This window comes from Dendrobates tinctorius, unplaced genomic scaffold (genome assembly GCF_039654945.1).
Source record: "Dendrobates tinctorius isolate UK_male_01 unplaced genomic scaffold, ASM3965494v1 ptg000089l, whole genome shotgun sequence".
Classification (NCBI taxonomy): Eukaryota; Metazoa; Chordata; class Amphibia; order Anura; family Dendrobatidae; genus Dendrobates; species Dendrobates tinctorius.
The window spans coordinates 797,328-814,997 of record NW_027361757.1 but is presented as its reverse complement, the minus strand read 5'-3'; the positions used below and the strand labels follow the sequence as shown (position 1 = coordinate 814,997).

The following is a 17,670-nucleotide window of genomic DNA, read 5'->3' as shown; positions in this document are numbered from 1 at the left end:
CATACAATCTGGTGGACTGCTGATAGTATGGTTCACTACCTACAGTCTGGTGGACTGCCTACAGTTTGGTGGACTGCCGACAGTCTGTTGGATTATCTACAGTTTGGTGGACTGCCGACAGTCTGTTGGATTATGTACAGTCTGGTGGACTATCTACAGTCTGGTGGACTGCCGACAGTTTGGTGGACTGCCTACAGTCTGAAGGACTGCCTACAGTCTGGTGGACTACCTACAATCTGGTGGACTTTAAAGATAGGGAACCTTCTGCATGTCTACCTGTCGTCTTCTGAAGAGAAACCTTATGCTAATAGTTTCAAGCAGCATGGTAACAGGGCTGTTCTAAGATGCCAATGACAATCTACCATACCACCCTTAAATCAGAAAGGATCACTTAAATACCCTATACACTAAATGGCAAACTATCACAATGCAGTCTGTTAGGAACAGTACTTTCAGCAACTCACAGGAGCCCCATGCTAACGCTTCGCAGCCTCATTGTGTACAGACACCGTTATTCTCTGCTGTAACAACTCAACCATTTATGCAGTCAAGTCTTCCGTGTGTTTTTATAACTGTTTAAATAGATCTGGTTCTTATTATTTCTTGATGAAAACATAAATCGTCTAATGACCTCTACTTTTGTATTTATTTTCTTCATGAAACAGCAAGGAGCCATTTAGATGTCCGTACAAGATATGCCTTGCTATGCTTCGTGACTATTTATGCCATGCTTCGTGATTTTATCTTCTAATAAGCTCTAACAGAACAGTTTCTCAGTGTATGAGTGGTTTAATGCATACAATATTTTGTGTCTTTACATTTATATATATATAAAGTATCTGTGGCCACAGACCATCATGGCTCACCGTAACAGAAGTGATAATTGATAAGCAGATTTAAACATTGATAATCTAAAAAGCCAAATAGATTTCTTCCAATCCTACTTGCTAGGTGTTCAGTGATTTGTTGTGATTTATGTCTGCAGAGATGAAGAAGAGCTCAGGAGATCACTCTCAGAACTTGCAGATCCAAACCCCAAATCAATAAAACGCATCAATAGTTGTGGAAAACCGTTTCTTGACTTCTCTCAAGATCCTAATATCACCACTTACAAGTATGGAGTGCTGGTGCGCAAAATCCATGCAGATCCTGACTGCAAAAAAAGTGAGTAGTACTAAAATAGATGATCTATAGGTATGGGCATTTTTTTTTACTGATCATAAGTTTAAATTTGCAGTAAGGGTTCTGCTGTTTTTATACTAGTAGAGCAGTATATTGTGGGGTCACAGTTCTGGTATTTAAAGGGAATTTGTCAGTAATCAGTAGGATCAACCCTCCTAAGCCGTCTATATAGATATGTAGGTCATAGGAAGCTAAATAAAATGATGCCTTGATATCTGTGATCCAATGTCTTATTCCAGAGAAATCTTCATTTATTTTTTAATCTGAAAATGAGCTGTTAAAATCTATGGACCGGACACAGATTTCCTTGAGAATCTGCCTCTGGGGTTTATTTTAAATTATAAAGGGCTTTACCAGTGTGAGACATGTAATGATCAGGAGAGCAGACTGTCAGTCATTACAAGTCTCTCACCAGTGCATGTCTAGCACATTTAAAATAATCTCTGGAGGCAGATTCTTATACAGATCTATGTCTGGCCCATAGATCTTAATAGCTCATTTACATATTGGAACATTGTGGCTTTCTCTGGAATAAGACATATAATCGCAGATATCAAGATTTTTTGTTTTATTCTACTTTCTATTACCAACATGCCCATCCATATAAACGGCTCAGGAGGGTTGATACTACTGAGAGATTCCCTTTAAAAAGCATCATATCCTGGAAACGAATAAGAAAATTAATCAAAGTGAAGTGATCCAAGTCCAACTTTCTGCTCACTAGAATTTGCCCTGTGCTATCTTATAATAAATTATCTCCATGTAGCCATGCATCTTTTAGTCAATTTTTAGTTACATATATATGCCAAAAATATACATTGCAAGTATAAAAGGGGTAACAAATAGGGAGATAAGATTAATAATTGTTTTGAGCAAGTACACATCTGAGCAAAATACAAATGGGACGGGATTGATGTCCAACTGTGGCCAGCATAGAGAGAGGGTGTCATTTAATGAGGCAATGTCAGGCTCCACTAATCAAAGGTTTTATGTTCCCAGGTGATGAAGTAGTCCCAATCTCTATGTAATATATCCATCCTATACAGTAAAGGATTCTGTGTGCCATTGCTGGTATTTCAATGTAGGCAATATTTACTTAAAGTATGGCACCAAAATGGCAAAAATTAAAACAAAAACTATTGTAATGTAATGCTATCTACATGTGATAAGCTCTGTTCACATTATATGCGATCGCCAAATCTAATATCCTTGTTTGAAGAGTAACCTTAAACGCATCCACCATAGGTATGCAATCGTACATCTGCCACTGACACACAGGGTTACAAAATATTTATCACAAATTGTAGAATACTTTTTTATGTGGGACATTCTATTTAGAACAACATTATTATACAAGAGAAAACCAGTATGTATGTCAAAGTATGAGACTATGTGAATATGGAGAAACCCTTGTGGACAGTGATTGGGGGTGCCAAGGCCAATTTACTGTGCTGATCGGCAAAGATCCCAACAATCAAACGTTAATGGCCTAAGGATAGGTCAACAGAATAAATGACATTATGAATTTTTATGAATTTCAGTAGAAAATCTCTTCCTCCTTTATTTCTTGCAGCACCAAGAGGAAAGAGGGGCTGGAAAACGTTTCATGGTATTTTGAAGGGCATGATACTTTATCTACAGAAGGTATGATTTACGTTCAAGCTACTCTATAAAAGGGTTTTCAGTTTGAATAGCATTACGTGCATTCACGGAGGTGGATACAGCAGGAAATCTAATGATGCAGCTGTTTTAATAGCTGTAAAGGAGGAAGTGACATCAGAGATGGGAGGGATTATTTTAGTGACTTCCCCTTAGCTGCCCAGTAACATGTAGAAGTCGATATTACTGTCTATTTTGTTAATAGTGTACAGAATCCAAGGGCACATTGAAGGGATTAATGACACCGACATGATATTGATATTCATTTTGCCAAACATAATGAAAGTACTTTTACTTCCTTTTCAGTGTTTTTCGTCTTGCATACAATTGTTCTGCAATGAAATTATCAAGACATGTTGTTACCAAACCTGTACCAATGTGACCTTAGCATTCCTACTATGATAAAACATCAGCCCAGCATGTCATTACAATTAATTAATCCGACATTGGATGTGTCTATTCACTATACACCTCGGACACTTGGGTACAGTAATACATTTCCTGTCTATGTTTTAGGAGGAATATAAACCAGGCAAACCAATTTCTGAAGAAGACTTGAAAAATGCAATCAGCATACATCATTCTTTAGCTACCAGAGCATCCGACTATAACAAAAGGCCAAATGTCTTTTACCTACGAACAGCAGACTGGAGAGTATTCCTCTTTCAAGCTCAGTGAGTCATAACAGTTGGCGTAATTGTCTGATGATGACCAATGACTGGTCTGGTCTGATCAGTCATAAATTACTGTAGTTGACAAGACTTCTCTTACTTCACCCTTGATTCACTGGGAAAATGAAGTAAAAATTCAGACTCTTAACTAAAGCGTCTGATGAGAAAGTTAACTTTACTTTCCAATAAAGGTCAAATTTGTCCTCAATATTTGGTATTTTTTTCTTTAGATAATTTTATTAATATTTACTAAAAGCCAGCATCCGCAACACTTCTCTAGGGCAGCAGGTTCGGCATGACATCATGTGGGTATCACTTTACAATATGATGTTGTGCCGTGCCAACTAATCAGCAGAGGCACCAGGGATGCTGAAAGATAGGAGGAGGTTTGCAAGGCTTGGGTTGGTGGAATGGTCTCTGGATCAAGCTCCAGAAAATCTTTTTGCTCAAGTCTATAATATAACAATATTGTGCACATTCTAACACTTACAAAAGACAATGTGGTACAGATAAATTAAGTCCATATGAGTTGTGAATGATAGATACCAGAAATCATGGACTGGCATACATAGCCGTGGACATAGGTAGAGGGAGGCAGTGTTGGATTATTATGGCAGCCTTCATTCTTGGTTACGGTATATTGATTTTGGAAGGGGCACGTTTTCATTGAGCATTTGCAGTTGATTAGAAGAAGGGAGCCATGATCTAAAAGAGGAGACACAAGAGAAGACATAGATATAGAGAAAGGCTTTGTTAACTGAGATGGAAGTTGGATGTGGGATAGTGGTCCCCAACCTTTCTGACCTTGAGAGCCACATTCAGCTATGAAGGAGAGTCGTGAGCCAAATTCAGCTCTTAGAGAAGGTCGCTGGCCACATCCAGCTCCTGCCCCACTCACAGTAGTGACACCCAGAGCCCCCCATTACTGGTATAATAACAGCCAACGCTTGTCCACTGAAATCACAAAAAGGCAACACGCCAAGCTCCAGGGTTTCCTACCGTACTCCTATTCAGATCTGCTCTTCTTCAGTGCTACACACAAGTCACCATCTAGAGATCTGCTCTTTGCAAGGCTACACACAAGTCAGCATGTAGAGATCTAGTCTTGATAGCGGTTTGCTACACATGGAGCTAATGCACCAAGCTGGCAGAGAGCCACGAGTCACACATAACAGGCCCACGAGCCACAATATAGAAAAGAGAAGAATTTGATATGGTTTTGCAAATTAAAGCAAGTATTTTAAATTGAATTCTTTATGTGGTATTCTGGCAAGAATTCAGTGCAGGGACTGATGCAGATGACTTGACATTAGAGAAAGGTAGCGGGGTTGTACGATAGGGATTACTATAGACTGGAGAGACCCTATTCCCTTTGGCCCTATACCACAGAGGAGGGTGTTGCAGTAGTCAGGCTGTGATATCGGGGATAGAATATCTTCCATACTCCAAGCAATATTATAGTGTAATTAAGGAAATGAGCTGGGCGTGAAAACTATGATTGACTAGACGGGGCTGGAGTTTATAATATGACTTTGATTATTGAAAAGCATGGAAGCTTCAAAACTGTGTGACAAAAAAGCGGAAATTTTTGTAGACCTTATTTTCTAATACATAAAAAATTACAAACATAGACAAATGTAGCCAACTACCCAAACATCACTTTAGTGACTTCTCATGTTACATGAAAATGGTGCTTGTGTGAAAGCATTTTTTAAAACTTTTTTTTTTATCAGAAATACAGAACAGATGCATTCATGGATCACTCGCATTAATGTGGTAGCGGCGATGTTTTCTGCTCCTCCATTCCCAGCTGCAATTGGATCACATAAAAAGTTTAGCCGACCACTACTTCCAAGTGCCATCACTCGCCTATCCCAGGTAGATCTTTAGCTTTTGGTTTATACCAAATTACTGTGCATGTATTTATTACTTTTTACACCATTTGAGTTGTGTCTTTTTTGCTTTTGTGTTCCTAATAAAAAAAAATTAACCCCCTGTTGACAATTTCTGTAACTTTACATAGCCGCAATTACACGTTACTAAAACATTAGCAGAAGCTGCGACTGCACCATCTGCAACAGGTGTCAGCTGTACAGTACTGGCAGCGCCAGATTAAGACTAGCCAGGGCCTCAGGCAGCTTAGAAGGCGTGGGCTCCTCCAGCACCTGATGTCTCACGTAACATGTCACATGATCCCCCTTGAGATGACATGATAGGTCAAGAGATTAACACACAAGTGCGCTGGAGCACATCTGTAGCTGGAAAACAATGCTAATATTTTTCCCTTATGTACAGTGCTATACATAACTTAGCACTATACATAATAGAGTAGGGGTGGGAGATTAATTTTCCCAAGGGGCCACATGAGATACCGTGACTGTTGTGGTGGCTGAACCAATAGGCTGAACTTAAAATTAATTATGTTCAGTGTTAATATTAACATATTAATTATGATTATTATTTTATATTAATTGTATCACTTAATATTGTGTAGAATTAGGTATGCTGATTTCTCCCTATACACTGTATAAGCCCACACACAGCCCCCTATATAGAGTATGAGCCCCCACACAAACCCCTATATAGAGTATGAGGCCCCCCGCATACCGTATGAGCTCACACACAGCCTCCTATATAGTATGAGCTCCCACATAACCCACTACATATAGTATCAGCACATACACAGACCACTACATACAGTATGTGCCCACACACAGCCTCCTATATACAGTATGATCTCCCACATAGCCCACTACATATAGTATCAGCCTATCCACAGTCCTTTACATACATTATGAGCCCTACACAGCCCCATTATACAGTGAGCCCACACACAGCCCCGTATATACAGTATGTGCCCTCACATAGCCCCAATATACTGTATGATTAACAACATAGCCCCAAAAATACATTATGAGCCCACACACAGACCCCTATATACTGTATGAGCCCTTGCACAGCTTCCAATATACAGTATGAGCTCCCACATTGCCCCATACATATCGCATCAGCCCATGCACAGTCCAGTACATACAGTATGATCCCCCACACAGCCCACATTATACAGTATGAGTTCACACCCAGCTACCTATATATAGTATGAGCCCTCACATAACCCCCAATATAGAGTAAGCACCCTCACATAGCCCCAATATATTGCATGAGCCCTCATATGATCAACTCACTGATTGGCTACCATGCTATCGATGTGATGTCAGCGCTGCAGCTAATGCCTGACATGGGGAGCAATGGCAGAGAATCTAGACCCTGGAGAGGTGAGGACAGCGTGTTTGTTTTTTTGTAGCAATAGCAAACTGCAGCCGGCTCCGAATGTTATCTAAAAGGGGACAACCCCTTTAAGGCAGTTATTACCTACTGTTATGTAGCCATGTGGCACAGGTATTTCAGCAAATAGGTTCCTGTATTGTAATAAAAAAAAGAATATTTGCACACATAATGAGACATAAAGGTTCCATAATTTTTTGAATTGACAATAGTGGATCTAAAACAGGGTTCCCCAACTCCAGTCCTCAAGGCCCACCAACAGATCATGTTTTCAGGATTTCCTTTGTACTGCACAGGTGAAGCAATTATCACCGGAGCAATACAAAGGAAATCCTGAAAACATGACCTGTTGGTGGGCCTTGAGGACTGGAGTTGGGGAACCCTGATCTAAAATAAAGAACCCGTTGACGCACAATCGTAATCTTGTCTTAAAGAAAAATAAATGGTGGGTTTACTTTATATTTCATGAACAGGAGGAACAGGTGAAAACACATGAGTCTAAATTCAAGAGTATGTCTTCAAGCTTAATAGAGCATCGCACGGCTCCTCCAGATAAGAAGGTGAAAGGGAAAGAGGTGGACGAATTTAAGCAGAAAGAAGACTATCTAGAGTTTGAGGTTTGTGACATTCATCCTTCAAAATGTTCACACGGAGATATATGGCAGATTGCGATGCAGAAATCCATCCCGAAAGAGTATAAAACTCTTTAAGTATGTTCCTATTCATTTCAATGGAAAACGCTCTTAAAGTGTACTTCGCACTTGATTGCGCGTTCTAGCCAAAAAAATACTCGTTTTGGCCATTGAATCAAAATCACTATTCAGCTTGGAAAAAAATGTATTCACTCCCTTTCTGCATATTGAGAATTGGTTTCTATACCTCTTTCTTATCAGCATAAAGGGTCAGACTTGGTTTGCGGAGTACAGACATTTATTAACCCTTTGCTATAATCCATCCCTATATAACATTAGAGAAGCTCGGGGTGCCTTCTTTTCTGCCGAATTAGAAAAGTTCTACAGCCTTTCAATGACAAGATGTTTGTCAAGTAGATGCCAGTGATGAGTTCATTATCAGCTTTAATTATCGCAGAGAAATGTTAAAATACTCTGGAGGGAAATAAATTAAACTTAAATCACACATCTTGATGCATGACATGCTTTGGAAATATTTAAAACTGATTTACATTTTTTAAAAATAAACCTCTATTAACCCCTCATTAGATATGATATCCCTCCCTTACTATATCCTTTGGACAGAAAACATCCACTAAAGGTGAATGAAATTAATGGGTCACTACAGATAAAGAACCAACTTTAAAAATAATGGTGATCTGATACATAGACAGCTCTGGCAAAAATTAAGAGACCACTGCAAAAGTTTGTTTGTCTGATTTTTCTCTTCATTGGTGTATTTTTGAGTAAAATGCAAACTGCGCTTTTATTCTATAACCTACTGACAACATGTCTCCGAATTTCCAAGCACTAAATTTTCTATTTATTTTCAGACAATGAGAAATGGTCAAAAGAACAAAAAAATGCAGTGCTTGCAGACCTGAAATAATGCTGAGAAAACAAGTTCATAATCATTTAGAAACAACAATACTAATGTTTGAACTCAGGAAGAGTTCAGAAATCAATATGTTGTGGAATAACCATGATTTTTAATCACAGCTTTCATGCGTCTTGGCATGCTTTCCACCAGTCTTTCACACTGCTTTTGGGTGACCTTATGCCACTCCTGGTACAAAAATTTAACCAGTTCTTCTTTATTTGATGGCTTGTGACTATCCATCTTCCTCTTGATTACATTCCAGAGGTTTTCAATGGGATTCAGGTCTGGAGATTGGGCTGGCCATGACAGGGATTTGATGTGGTGGTCCTTCATCCACACATTGATTGACCTAGCTGTGTGGCATGGCACATTGTCCTGCTGGAACAACCAGTCCTCAGAGTTGGGGAACATTGCCTCAGCAGTAGGAATCAACTGTTTTTCCAGGATAACCTTGTATGCGGCTTGATTCATACGTCCTTCGCAAAGATTAACCTGCCCAATTCCAGCCTTGCTGAAGCATCCCCAGATCATCACCGATCCTCCACCAAATTTCACAGTGGGTGCAAGACACTGTGCCTTGTATGTCTCTCCAGGTCTCCAGCTAACCATTATACTACCAGGTGTTGGGCAAAGCTGAAAATTAGACTCATCAGAGTAGATTACCTTACTCCAGTCCTCTATGGTCCAATCCTTATGTTCTTTGGCAACTTCAGCCTAGCTCTCCGTTGCTTCTCATTGATGAAAGGCTTTTTTCTAGATTTACATGACTTGAGCCCTGCCTCTAGGAGCCTGTTATGAACTGTTCTTGCCATGCACTTCATCCCGCTGCCATTTGCCATTCCTTTTGTAGGTCACTTGATTTCTTCCTGTGGTTGCTGAATGACATTCGAATAAGATGACAGTTATCCCAGTCAGTGGAGAGTCGTTTTTGCCCTCTGCCGGTCTGTAGCTTTGTTGTCCCCAATGTCTGCTGCTTGACCTTGTTGTAATGGACTGCCGTCTTAGAAATTTTAAGGATGGAGGCAACGTGAAGCTCACTGTGTCCCTCTGCTAGTAAAGCCAGAATTGAGCGCTTCTTTTCCACACTCAAGACTTTTCTTTTCAACTCCTTTGGCATGGTTAAAAGTTATTTTTTCAATCCTGTTACATTTGGGATATTACTAGCACTTGTTACGCCATCCAGCTTGTCCTATTGCAAAAGGATTGTGAACACCACAGCAGGGTATTTTATACTTTCCTTTGTTAAATAAGATTTGGTGTTCAGGTGATTACCTAATCAGAAGCACATTAAGTAGAATGAGGTGTCCTCTGATTGGAATTCAACTGACACTGGAATGGAATGGCTGTCAGACATGTAGAGAAGCTGATTTTTATAAAACTAAGCAGTGGTCTCTTAATTTTTGCCAGAGCTGTGTGTGTATATGTATATACTGTATATTTTTGTTTAAATGCAGATTGCACATTTTCTGTTAGTACAATAAACCTCATTTGAATCCAGAAATATAACTGAGTCCATCAGTTATTAGATATATGAAACTGAAATAGCTGTTGCAAAAACCAAAATTGTTATAAAGAAAAAAGGTTAACATTAATAGGGGTGCACAAACTTTAACATATGACTGTATATATATATATATATATATATATATACAGTGGGGCAAAAAAGTATTTAGTCAGTCAGCAATAGTGCAAGTTCCACCACTTAAAAAGATGAGAGGCGTCTGTAATTTACATCATAGGTAGACCTCAACTATGGGAGACAAACTGAGAAAAAAAAATCCAGAAAATCACATTGTCTGTTTTTTTTTCATTTTATTTGCATATTATGGTGGAAAATAAGTATTTGGTCAGAAACAAAATTTCATCTCAATACTTTGTGATATATCCTTTGTTGGCAATGACAGAGGTCAAACGTTTTCTGTAAGTCTTCACAAGGTTGCCACACACTGTTGTTGGTATGTTGGCCCATTCCTCCATGCAGATCTCCTCTAGAGCAGTGATGTTTTTGGCTTTTCGCTTGGCAACACGGACTTTCAACTCCCTCCAAAGGTTTTCTATAGGGTTGAGATCTGGAGACTGGCTAGGCCACTCCAGGACCTTGAAATGCTTCTTACGAAGCCACTCCTTCGTTGCCCTGGCGGTGTGCTTTGGATCATTGTCAGGTTGAGGTCTACCTATGATGTAAATTACAGACGCCTCTCATCTTTTTAAGTGGTGGAACTTGCACTATTGCTGACTGACTAAATACTTTTTTGCCCCACTGTATATTTATATATACACAATGGAATTACAAAGAAGTTAGCGTTTGCCAAGTGTTACCTGCCATTTCCAAAAAATTAAATTATAAACTTTGAGGTTGATTAGCATTCAAGCCTTTTACTTTGGCACAGTCAGAAACTAGACATTAATCCCTTAACCCCCAAGGGTGGTTTGCACGTTCATGACCAGGCCAATTTTTACAATTCTGACCACTGTCCCTTTATGAGGTAATAACTCTGAAACGCTTCCATGGATCCTGGTGATTCTAACATTGTTTTCTCGTGACATATTGTACTTCATGTTAATGGTAAAATTTCATTCAAATAACTTGCGTTTATTTGTGAAAAAAATGGAAATTTGGCGAAAATTTTAAAAATTTCGCAATTTTCCAACTTTGAATTTTTATGCCCTTAAATCACAGAGATACGGCACACAAAAAACTCAATAAGTAACATTTCCCACATGTTTGCTTTACATCAGCACAATTTTGGAACCAAAATTTTTTTTTGTTAGGAAGTTATAAAGGTTAAAAGTTGACCAGCGATTTCTCATTTTTGCAACACCTTTTATTGTTACGGACCACATCACATTTGAAGCCACTTTGAGGGGTCTATATGACAGAAAATAACCAAAAGTGACACCATTCTAAAAACTGCACCCCTTAAGGTGCTCAAAACCACATTCAAGAAGTTTATTAACCCTTTAGGTGCGCCACAGGAATTTTTTTGAATATTTAAAAAAAATGAACATTTAACTTTTTTTCACAAAAAAATACTTCAGGTTCAATTTTTTTTATTTTACCAATGGTAACAGGAGAAATTGGACTGCAAAAGTTATTGTGCAGTTTGTCCTGAATACGCTGATACCTGATATGTGGGGGGGAACCACTGTTTCGGCGCATGGCAGTGCTCAGAAGGGAAGGAGCGCCGTTTGACTTTTCAATACAAAATTGGCTGGAATTCAGATCGGACGCCATGTCATGTTTGGAGAGCCCCTGATGTACCTAAACAGTGGAAACCCCCCACAAGTGACCCCATTTTGGAAACTAGACCCCCCAAGGAACCTATCTAGCTATGTGGTGAGAACTTTGAACCCACAAGGGCTTCACAGAAGTTTATAACGTACAGCCGTACAATTAAAAAATCATATTTTTTCCACAAAAATGATCTTTTCACCCCCAATTTTTATTTTCCCAAGGGTAACAGGACCCTAAAAGTTATTGTGCAATTTGTCCTGAGTACGCTGATACCCCATATGTGGGTGTAAACGACTATTTGGGCACATGGCAGCGCTCAGAAGGGAAGCAGCGCCATTTGACTTTTTTGGCTGGAATTGAGATCGGACACCATGTCGTGATTGGAAAACCCCTGATGTACCAAAACAGTGGAAACCCCCCACAAATGACACCATTTTGAAAACTAGACCCCCCAAGGAACTTATCTAGATGTGTGGTGAGAACTTTGAACCCCCAAAGGCTTCACAGAAGCCGTACAATTAAAAAATCATATTTTTTCCACAAAAATGATCTCTTCACCCTCAATTCTTATTTTTCCAAGGGTAACAGGATGCTAAAAGTTATTGTGCAATTTATCCTGAGTACGCTGATACCCCACATGTGGGGGTAAACCACTATTTGGGCGCATGGCAGAGCTCGAAAGGGAAGCAGCGCCATTTGACGTTTTTGGCTGGAATTGAGATCGGACACCATGTCCCATTTGGAAAGTCCCAGATGTACCAAAACAGTGAAAACCCCCACAAATGACACCATTTTGGAAACTAGACCCCCCCCAAGGAACTTATCTAGATGTGTGGTGAGCAGTTTGAACCCCCCAGTGCTTCACAGAAGTTTATAACGCCCGGGCATGAAAATAAAAAAATCGTTTTGCAAAAAAGTTGTTTTGCAATTTGTCCTGAGTAGGCTGATACCCTATATGTGGGGGTAAAACACTGTTTGGGCACATGGCAGAGCTTGGAAGGGAAGGAGCACCATTTGACTTTTTCAACGCAGAATTGACTGGAATTGAGATCAGACGCCATGTTGCATTTGGAGAGCACCTGATGTGCCCAAACAGTGGAAACCCCCCAATTATAACTCCAACCCTAACCCCAACACACCCCTAACCCTAATCTCAGCCCTAACTCTAGCCCTAACCCTAACCCTAGCCCTAACCCTAGCCCTAATGGGAAAAAGGAAATAAATACATTTTCTTTTAATTTTATTATTTTTCCCTAACTAAAGGGGTGATAACGGGGGGTTTGTTTTACTATTTATAGCGGGTTTTTATGTTTGGCAGCTGTTGCACGCTAAAAGACGCTTTTTATTGTAAAAATAGTTTTTGCATCACCACATATTGAGAGCTATAATTTTTCCATATTTTGACCCACCGAGTCTTGTGAGGTCTTATTTTTTGCGGGATGGGTTGACGTTTTCGGGCACGTGACATCTTTTGATCGCTTTTTATTCCGATTTTTGGGACGCAGAATGAACAAAAACCAGCATTTCATGAATTTCTTTTGGGGGTTCGTTTACACCGTTCCGCCTGTGGTAAAATTGATAAAGTGGTTTTATTCTTCGGGTCAGTACGGTTACAGCGATACCTCATTTAGGTCGTTTTTTATGTTTTGGCGCTTTTATGTAATGAAAGCAATTTTATATAAAAAATAATTATTTTTGCATCGCTTTATTCTGTGAGCTATAACTTTTAATTTTTTTGCTGATGATGTTGTATGGCAGCTCGTTTTTTGCGAGAGAAGATGACGTTTTCAGCGGTACCATGGATATTTATATATGCGTCTTTTTGATTGCGCGTTATTGCACTTTTTGTTCGGCGGTATGATAATAAATCATTATTTTTTGCTTCGTTTTTTATTTTTATTTTTTAAGGGGTTCGCTAAAGGGGTTAACTAATGGGACAGTTTTATAGGGTGGGTCATTACGGACGCGGCGATACCAAATATGTGTACTTTTATTGTTTGTTTTTTTGTTATTTCCAAAAAATGAATTTATTAGGGAATTTTTTTTTTTTTTTTAATTTATTTAACGATTTTTTTAAAATTATTTTTACACTTTTTTTTAACTTTATTACATTGTCCCAGGGGGGACATAACCGTCATGTGACAGATCGCTGATCTGTCACATCACAGATCACTGTGACAGATCAGCGATCTGTTACAGGCACTGCACAAGGCTTCCTCGTGCCTGCGCTTTGCAGGCACAAGGAAGCCAGCTCCCTGCAGGCCCCCGAAGGTCCCCGTCGCCATCTTAGATTCGGGGACCTGCAGGGATGGAGCCCCCCACAGCAGCACTGCACATTGCGCTGCTGTGGGGGGGCTCAGGGAAGCACGGAGGGAGCCCCCTCCCTGCCGATGCTTCCCTTTAACCCCCGGTGCACCGCGATCGTGTTTGATCGCGGTGTGCAAGGGGTTAACGTGTCGGGGGCGATCCGTGACCACCCCTGACACATTGTGCCAGGTGTCAGCTGTGATAATTAGCTGACACCCGGCCGCGATCAGCGGCGCTCACCACGTGGGCGCCGCTGATCACTGTGACGTACTATCCCGTCCCTGGGAATTAAGTCCCAGGGCACATGGACGGGATAGTACGTCACATGGCAGAGCGGGGTTAAAAGTCTGCCTATTCTATTTTGCATTTAGTGATCAGTATATGATATTCTCCATGTGCAAAGTAAAAATGGAAGGTTATTTTGTGTCCGCAACTCCTATGCTAATCCATGTTTCTCTTTGGGAACAGATTGCAACTAGTGATGAGCGAGTATACTCGTTGCTCGGCTTTCCCCGAGCATACTTGGGTGGTCTCCGAGTATTTGGAAGTGCTTGGAGATTTAGTTTCTGTCGCCGCAGCTGCATGATTTGCGGCTACTTGACAGCCTGAATACATGTGGGAATTTCCTAACAAACAGGCAGTCCCCACAAGTATTCAGGCTGTCAAGTAGCCACAAATCATGCAGCTGCGGCGACAGAAACTAAATCTCCAAGCACTTCCAAATACTCGGAGACCACCCAAGTATGCTCGGGGAAAGCCGAGCAACGAGTATACCCGCTCATCACTAATTGTAACCATCCCTGTATAGAATAATCATGTGTTCCCCTCGTCCATCTGTCTCCTATTTTTTGACAACTGAATTTATGCAAAAAGTATGACCTTCATATAGTCAACTAGTCCCCTATACATCAACTTTTGTAGAAAACAGAAGGCCAGAAGATGGGTATTGATTTTCTAACAATCCGCTCTCAAATGCCATTTTAAGCAATGTCAATGTTTTGCATTGAGGAACTTAAAACATTCAAAACAAAAACAAGCGAAATAAATGCTATTATCTTAATTACTGTAGCTAATCAGGTGGAATGGTGACCCTTTTTCTAATCAAAGGCTAGATTCACACCATGTTTTCTCATCTTGTTGAAACATTCCATTTTTGTTTATCACATGAAAATAATGTTCAGCAATCAGCATGGTGCAACAGAAAAAAAGGACATTATTTCAACAGGATAGCCAAGCATGATGTGGACAGGTCCATATTTCCACATTTAAACTTTATTTATTTTGTATTGACAGAAATCCCGTTACGGCACCTATGCCATGCTCTTAAGAGCCAAACTGAAAGCTGGCACGGAAGATTTGGAAGCTTTTGAAAACAGCTTATTTGACTCAGCAGAGAATGATGAAGATGGGCTTAAAAAGTCCCGCTCCAGTCCTTCTCTAAATCTAGACCCTCCCGTTACATCCACCAAAGCAAAATGCCACGGGTCTTCGAGAGGAAGCTGCAGAACGACCCACAACAGCAACAGGCAAAAATCTTGAACTGTCCGCTAGAGAAAAATCTTGGCTGATAAATGAAAAAAAAAATGAAGGGCCCCTCTTTTCCTATATACGTGGTATGTTGGATTTCAAGCTGGTACCAATAAGTATTGCATGATTTAATACTTTTTGCCGGTACGTGCTTTGACGGGTTCAGACCTTGAAGGGCTTTAAGAAACAGTGATGTGATTCCTAGAAAGGATGACAAGCTGCACAATCACTACAAGCACTGCCCGAGACATCTCACATGTATTGTACTGGGGGAGAGAAGAGCATGTGATTGGAGGTTTTTCAGTGTGTGTTTCTCTATATCCAGATGTTACACTCTTTCTTTTCTATTTAAGCCATTCAGATCCAGCGGGACCATATTTTTAAATTTTATTAACGGGAGTCTACCAAAAAGCAAACCTAAATGATACCGATAGCGTTTTCTCGCATATCTGAGCAAACTACTTCCTGGAAGTAAGTAGAGCACATGAACTTTGTTGATCAGATCTTTTTTTTTTACGGCGACAACAAAGAGATGAAAGCCTCCGAGTCTAAACACAAAGGGCAATGTACAGAATTTCTATTCGTTTTGTATATGTTTCACCTACTCAAGCTAAGGAGAGGAGATAGAGTGAAGCCACAGGACTCACAAAGCGGAACTTAGACTATTAGGCGTTTGGCAAAAATGACTTCTTCATTTTAGGATGGTGCCAATTCTTTACTGGACTTCTCCCTTTTTGTGACATATTTTTGCACTTTTACTACTTTACTGAATTTGATTGTCATGCTGATATTTTGTAGTATTAACGCTCCTTTTGAGGTCCGGGCATCGTTTCGTTTCATGCTAAAAGAAAAAAAAAATATGAATGTCAAAATTTCTTTATATCAAATACTCTAAAGGGAAGTTTACACTTAATGTAAAAAGGCAACAAAGATGCAATGTTCTCTGCATGTCTCAGAAACATCACCGACTTCTTACCATAGAGCGTTGGGCCTGGACGGTCAAAGTTGGATGCACCTGAAGAATACCAGCAGAATTCCGATTTGCCATTGGCTTTTTTTTTGGGCTGATCGTAAGGAATGTGGTTGTATGGGTAAGAGTTTGGGACAATTAAAGATGGTACGAGAAGCAAATGGAATGCCAAGCTTTTAAGCCATAATATACTGCCCAAAATTCTTGGTAAATTACAAAGCAGCAGTACTCGACTGTTCATTTTGAAACAAGTTTTTAAGCAGCTCTAGAGGGCTAAGATATCGTGACCAGAATTGCTCAATTTTCAGCAAATCGCATTCATTTAGCAACATCTTGGATTTTTTGTATGACTTTGGCCATTTGCGCATTGACCTTCTATTATCAGTGTTTCATACCCAATATTAATCTACCTGATTATCACTGTCTGACTACATAATTTTTAAAATATGTTTCAAAAACTTAACGCATCACTACATAAACATACATACAGGTGTAGAGGTTAACGTACAAAAGAAGACCCTCAGCTCTCACGTACGACTACATCTCATCTTCATCAACATTGTTAGTCGTTAGCTTTTTGAATGGCAGATGCTTGTAAGAAAGACCATTCCTTCTAAGATGGGTATACATGCAATAACATCGCCGAACAAGACATCTCAGTTGACAGCATTAAAGCTCAATGTGTGCTAATTTAGTAATAAAATCTCATCCATTTACACAAAATGCATATCTTTAAGAAGATGCCACCATTTGGTTGACATCCTTATATTCCCACTATCAGTATATTATTTTGAGGGTTTATTTGGGTTTTAGATATTTTTAAATCTTGTGCCCTGGAAAGAATAGTACCATACGTAATTCAATAAAATGCCGTTAATATAGTGTTCATGCGGAAAACAACATTTAATCTTCTGGAGAGAATTTCCCTTATGTAGACATCAAAGTAAATAATTCAGTCTTGTGAACGGCAAACTGCTCATTAACAGCAGAAATTTACTGAAACCGAAGAACTTGAGGCAAGCCACCCTCGGTAACAACTAGCAGCCATTCATTAGGAGCTGCCGCAGCTCCATGGACTATTAATCTTAGTCTTGAATTATTTCCTACTTAGAGAGACGCTTTATTTTATTTATTTTTATTTTTTTGACTGTTTGATGTTTGGCTCCAATGGGTGCAATGTTTGGTAATGATTAAGGATCTGTTTCTGGTAAAATGGATTTCCTGGCTTGTAAAATGTACGTGTAGGAGTCAGTAGTCACAGTAAGAAATTACGCAAAACTCCT

General features: G+C 39.7%; 1 protein-coding gene across 1 annotated transcript in view; it reads left to right on the top strand.

Annotated features, from left to right (window-relative positions):
- Positions 1-17,273, top strand: part of PSD (pleckstrin and Sec7 domain containing) — a 582,815-nt gene extending 565,542 nt beyond the window's left edge. The window contains exons 13-18 of the mRNA XM_073585761.1: positions 986-1,164; positions 2,756-2,826; positions 3,358-3,515; positions 5,246-5,390; positions 7,271-7,414; positions 15,184-17,273. Of these exons, the coding sequence (XP_073441862.1) occupies positions 986-1,164; positions 2,756-2,826; positions 3,358-3,515; positions 5,246-5,390; positions 7,271-7,414; positions 15,184-15,429 (943 nt within the window). The 3' untranslated portion in view covers positions 15,430-17,273. The remainder of the gene's footprint in view (positions 1-985; positions 1,165-2,755; positions 2,827-3,357; positions 3,516-5,245; positions 5,391-7,270; positions 7,415-15,183) is intronic.
- Positions 17,274-17,670: the final 397 nt, after the last annotated feature.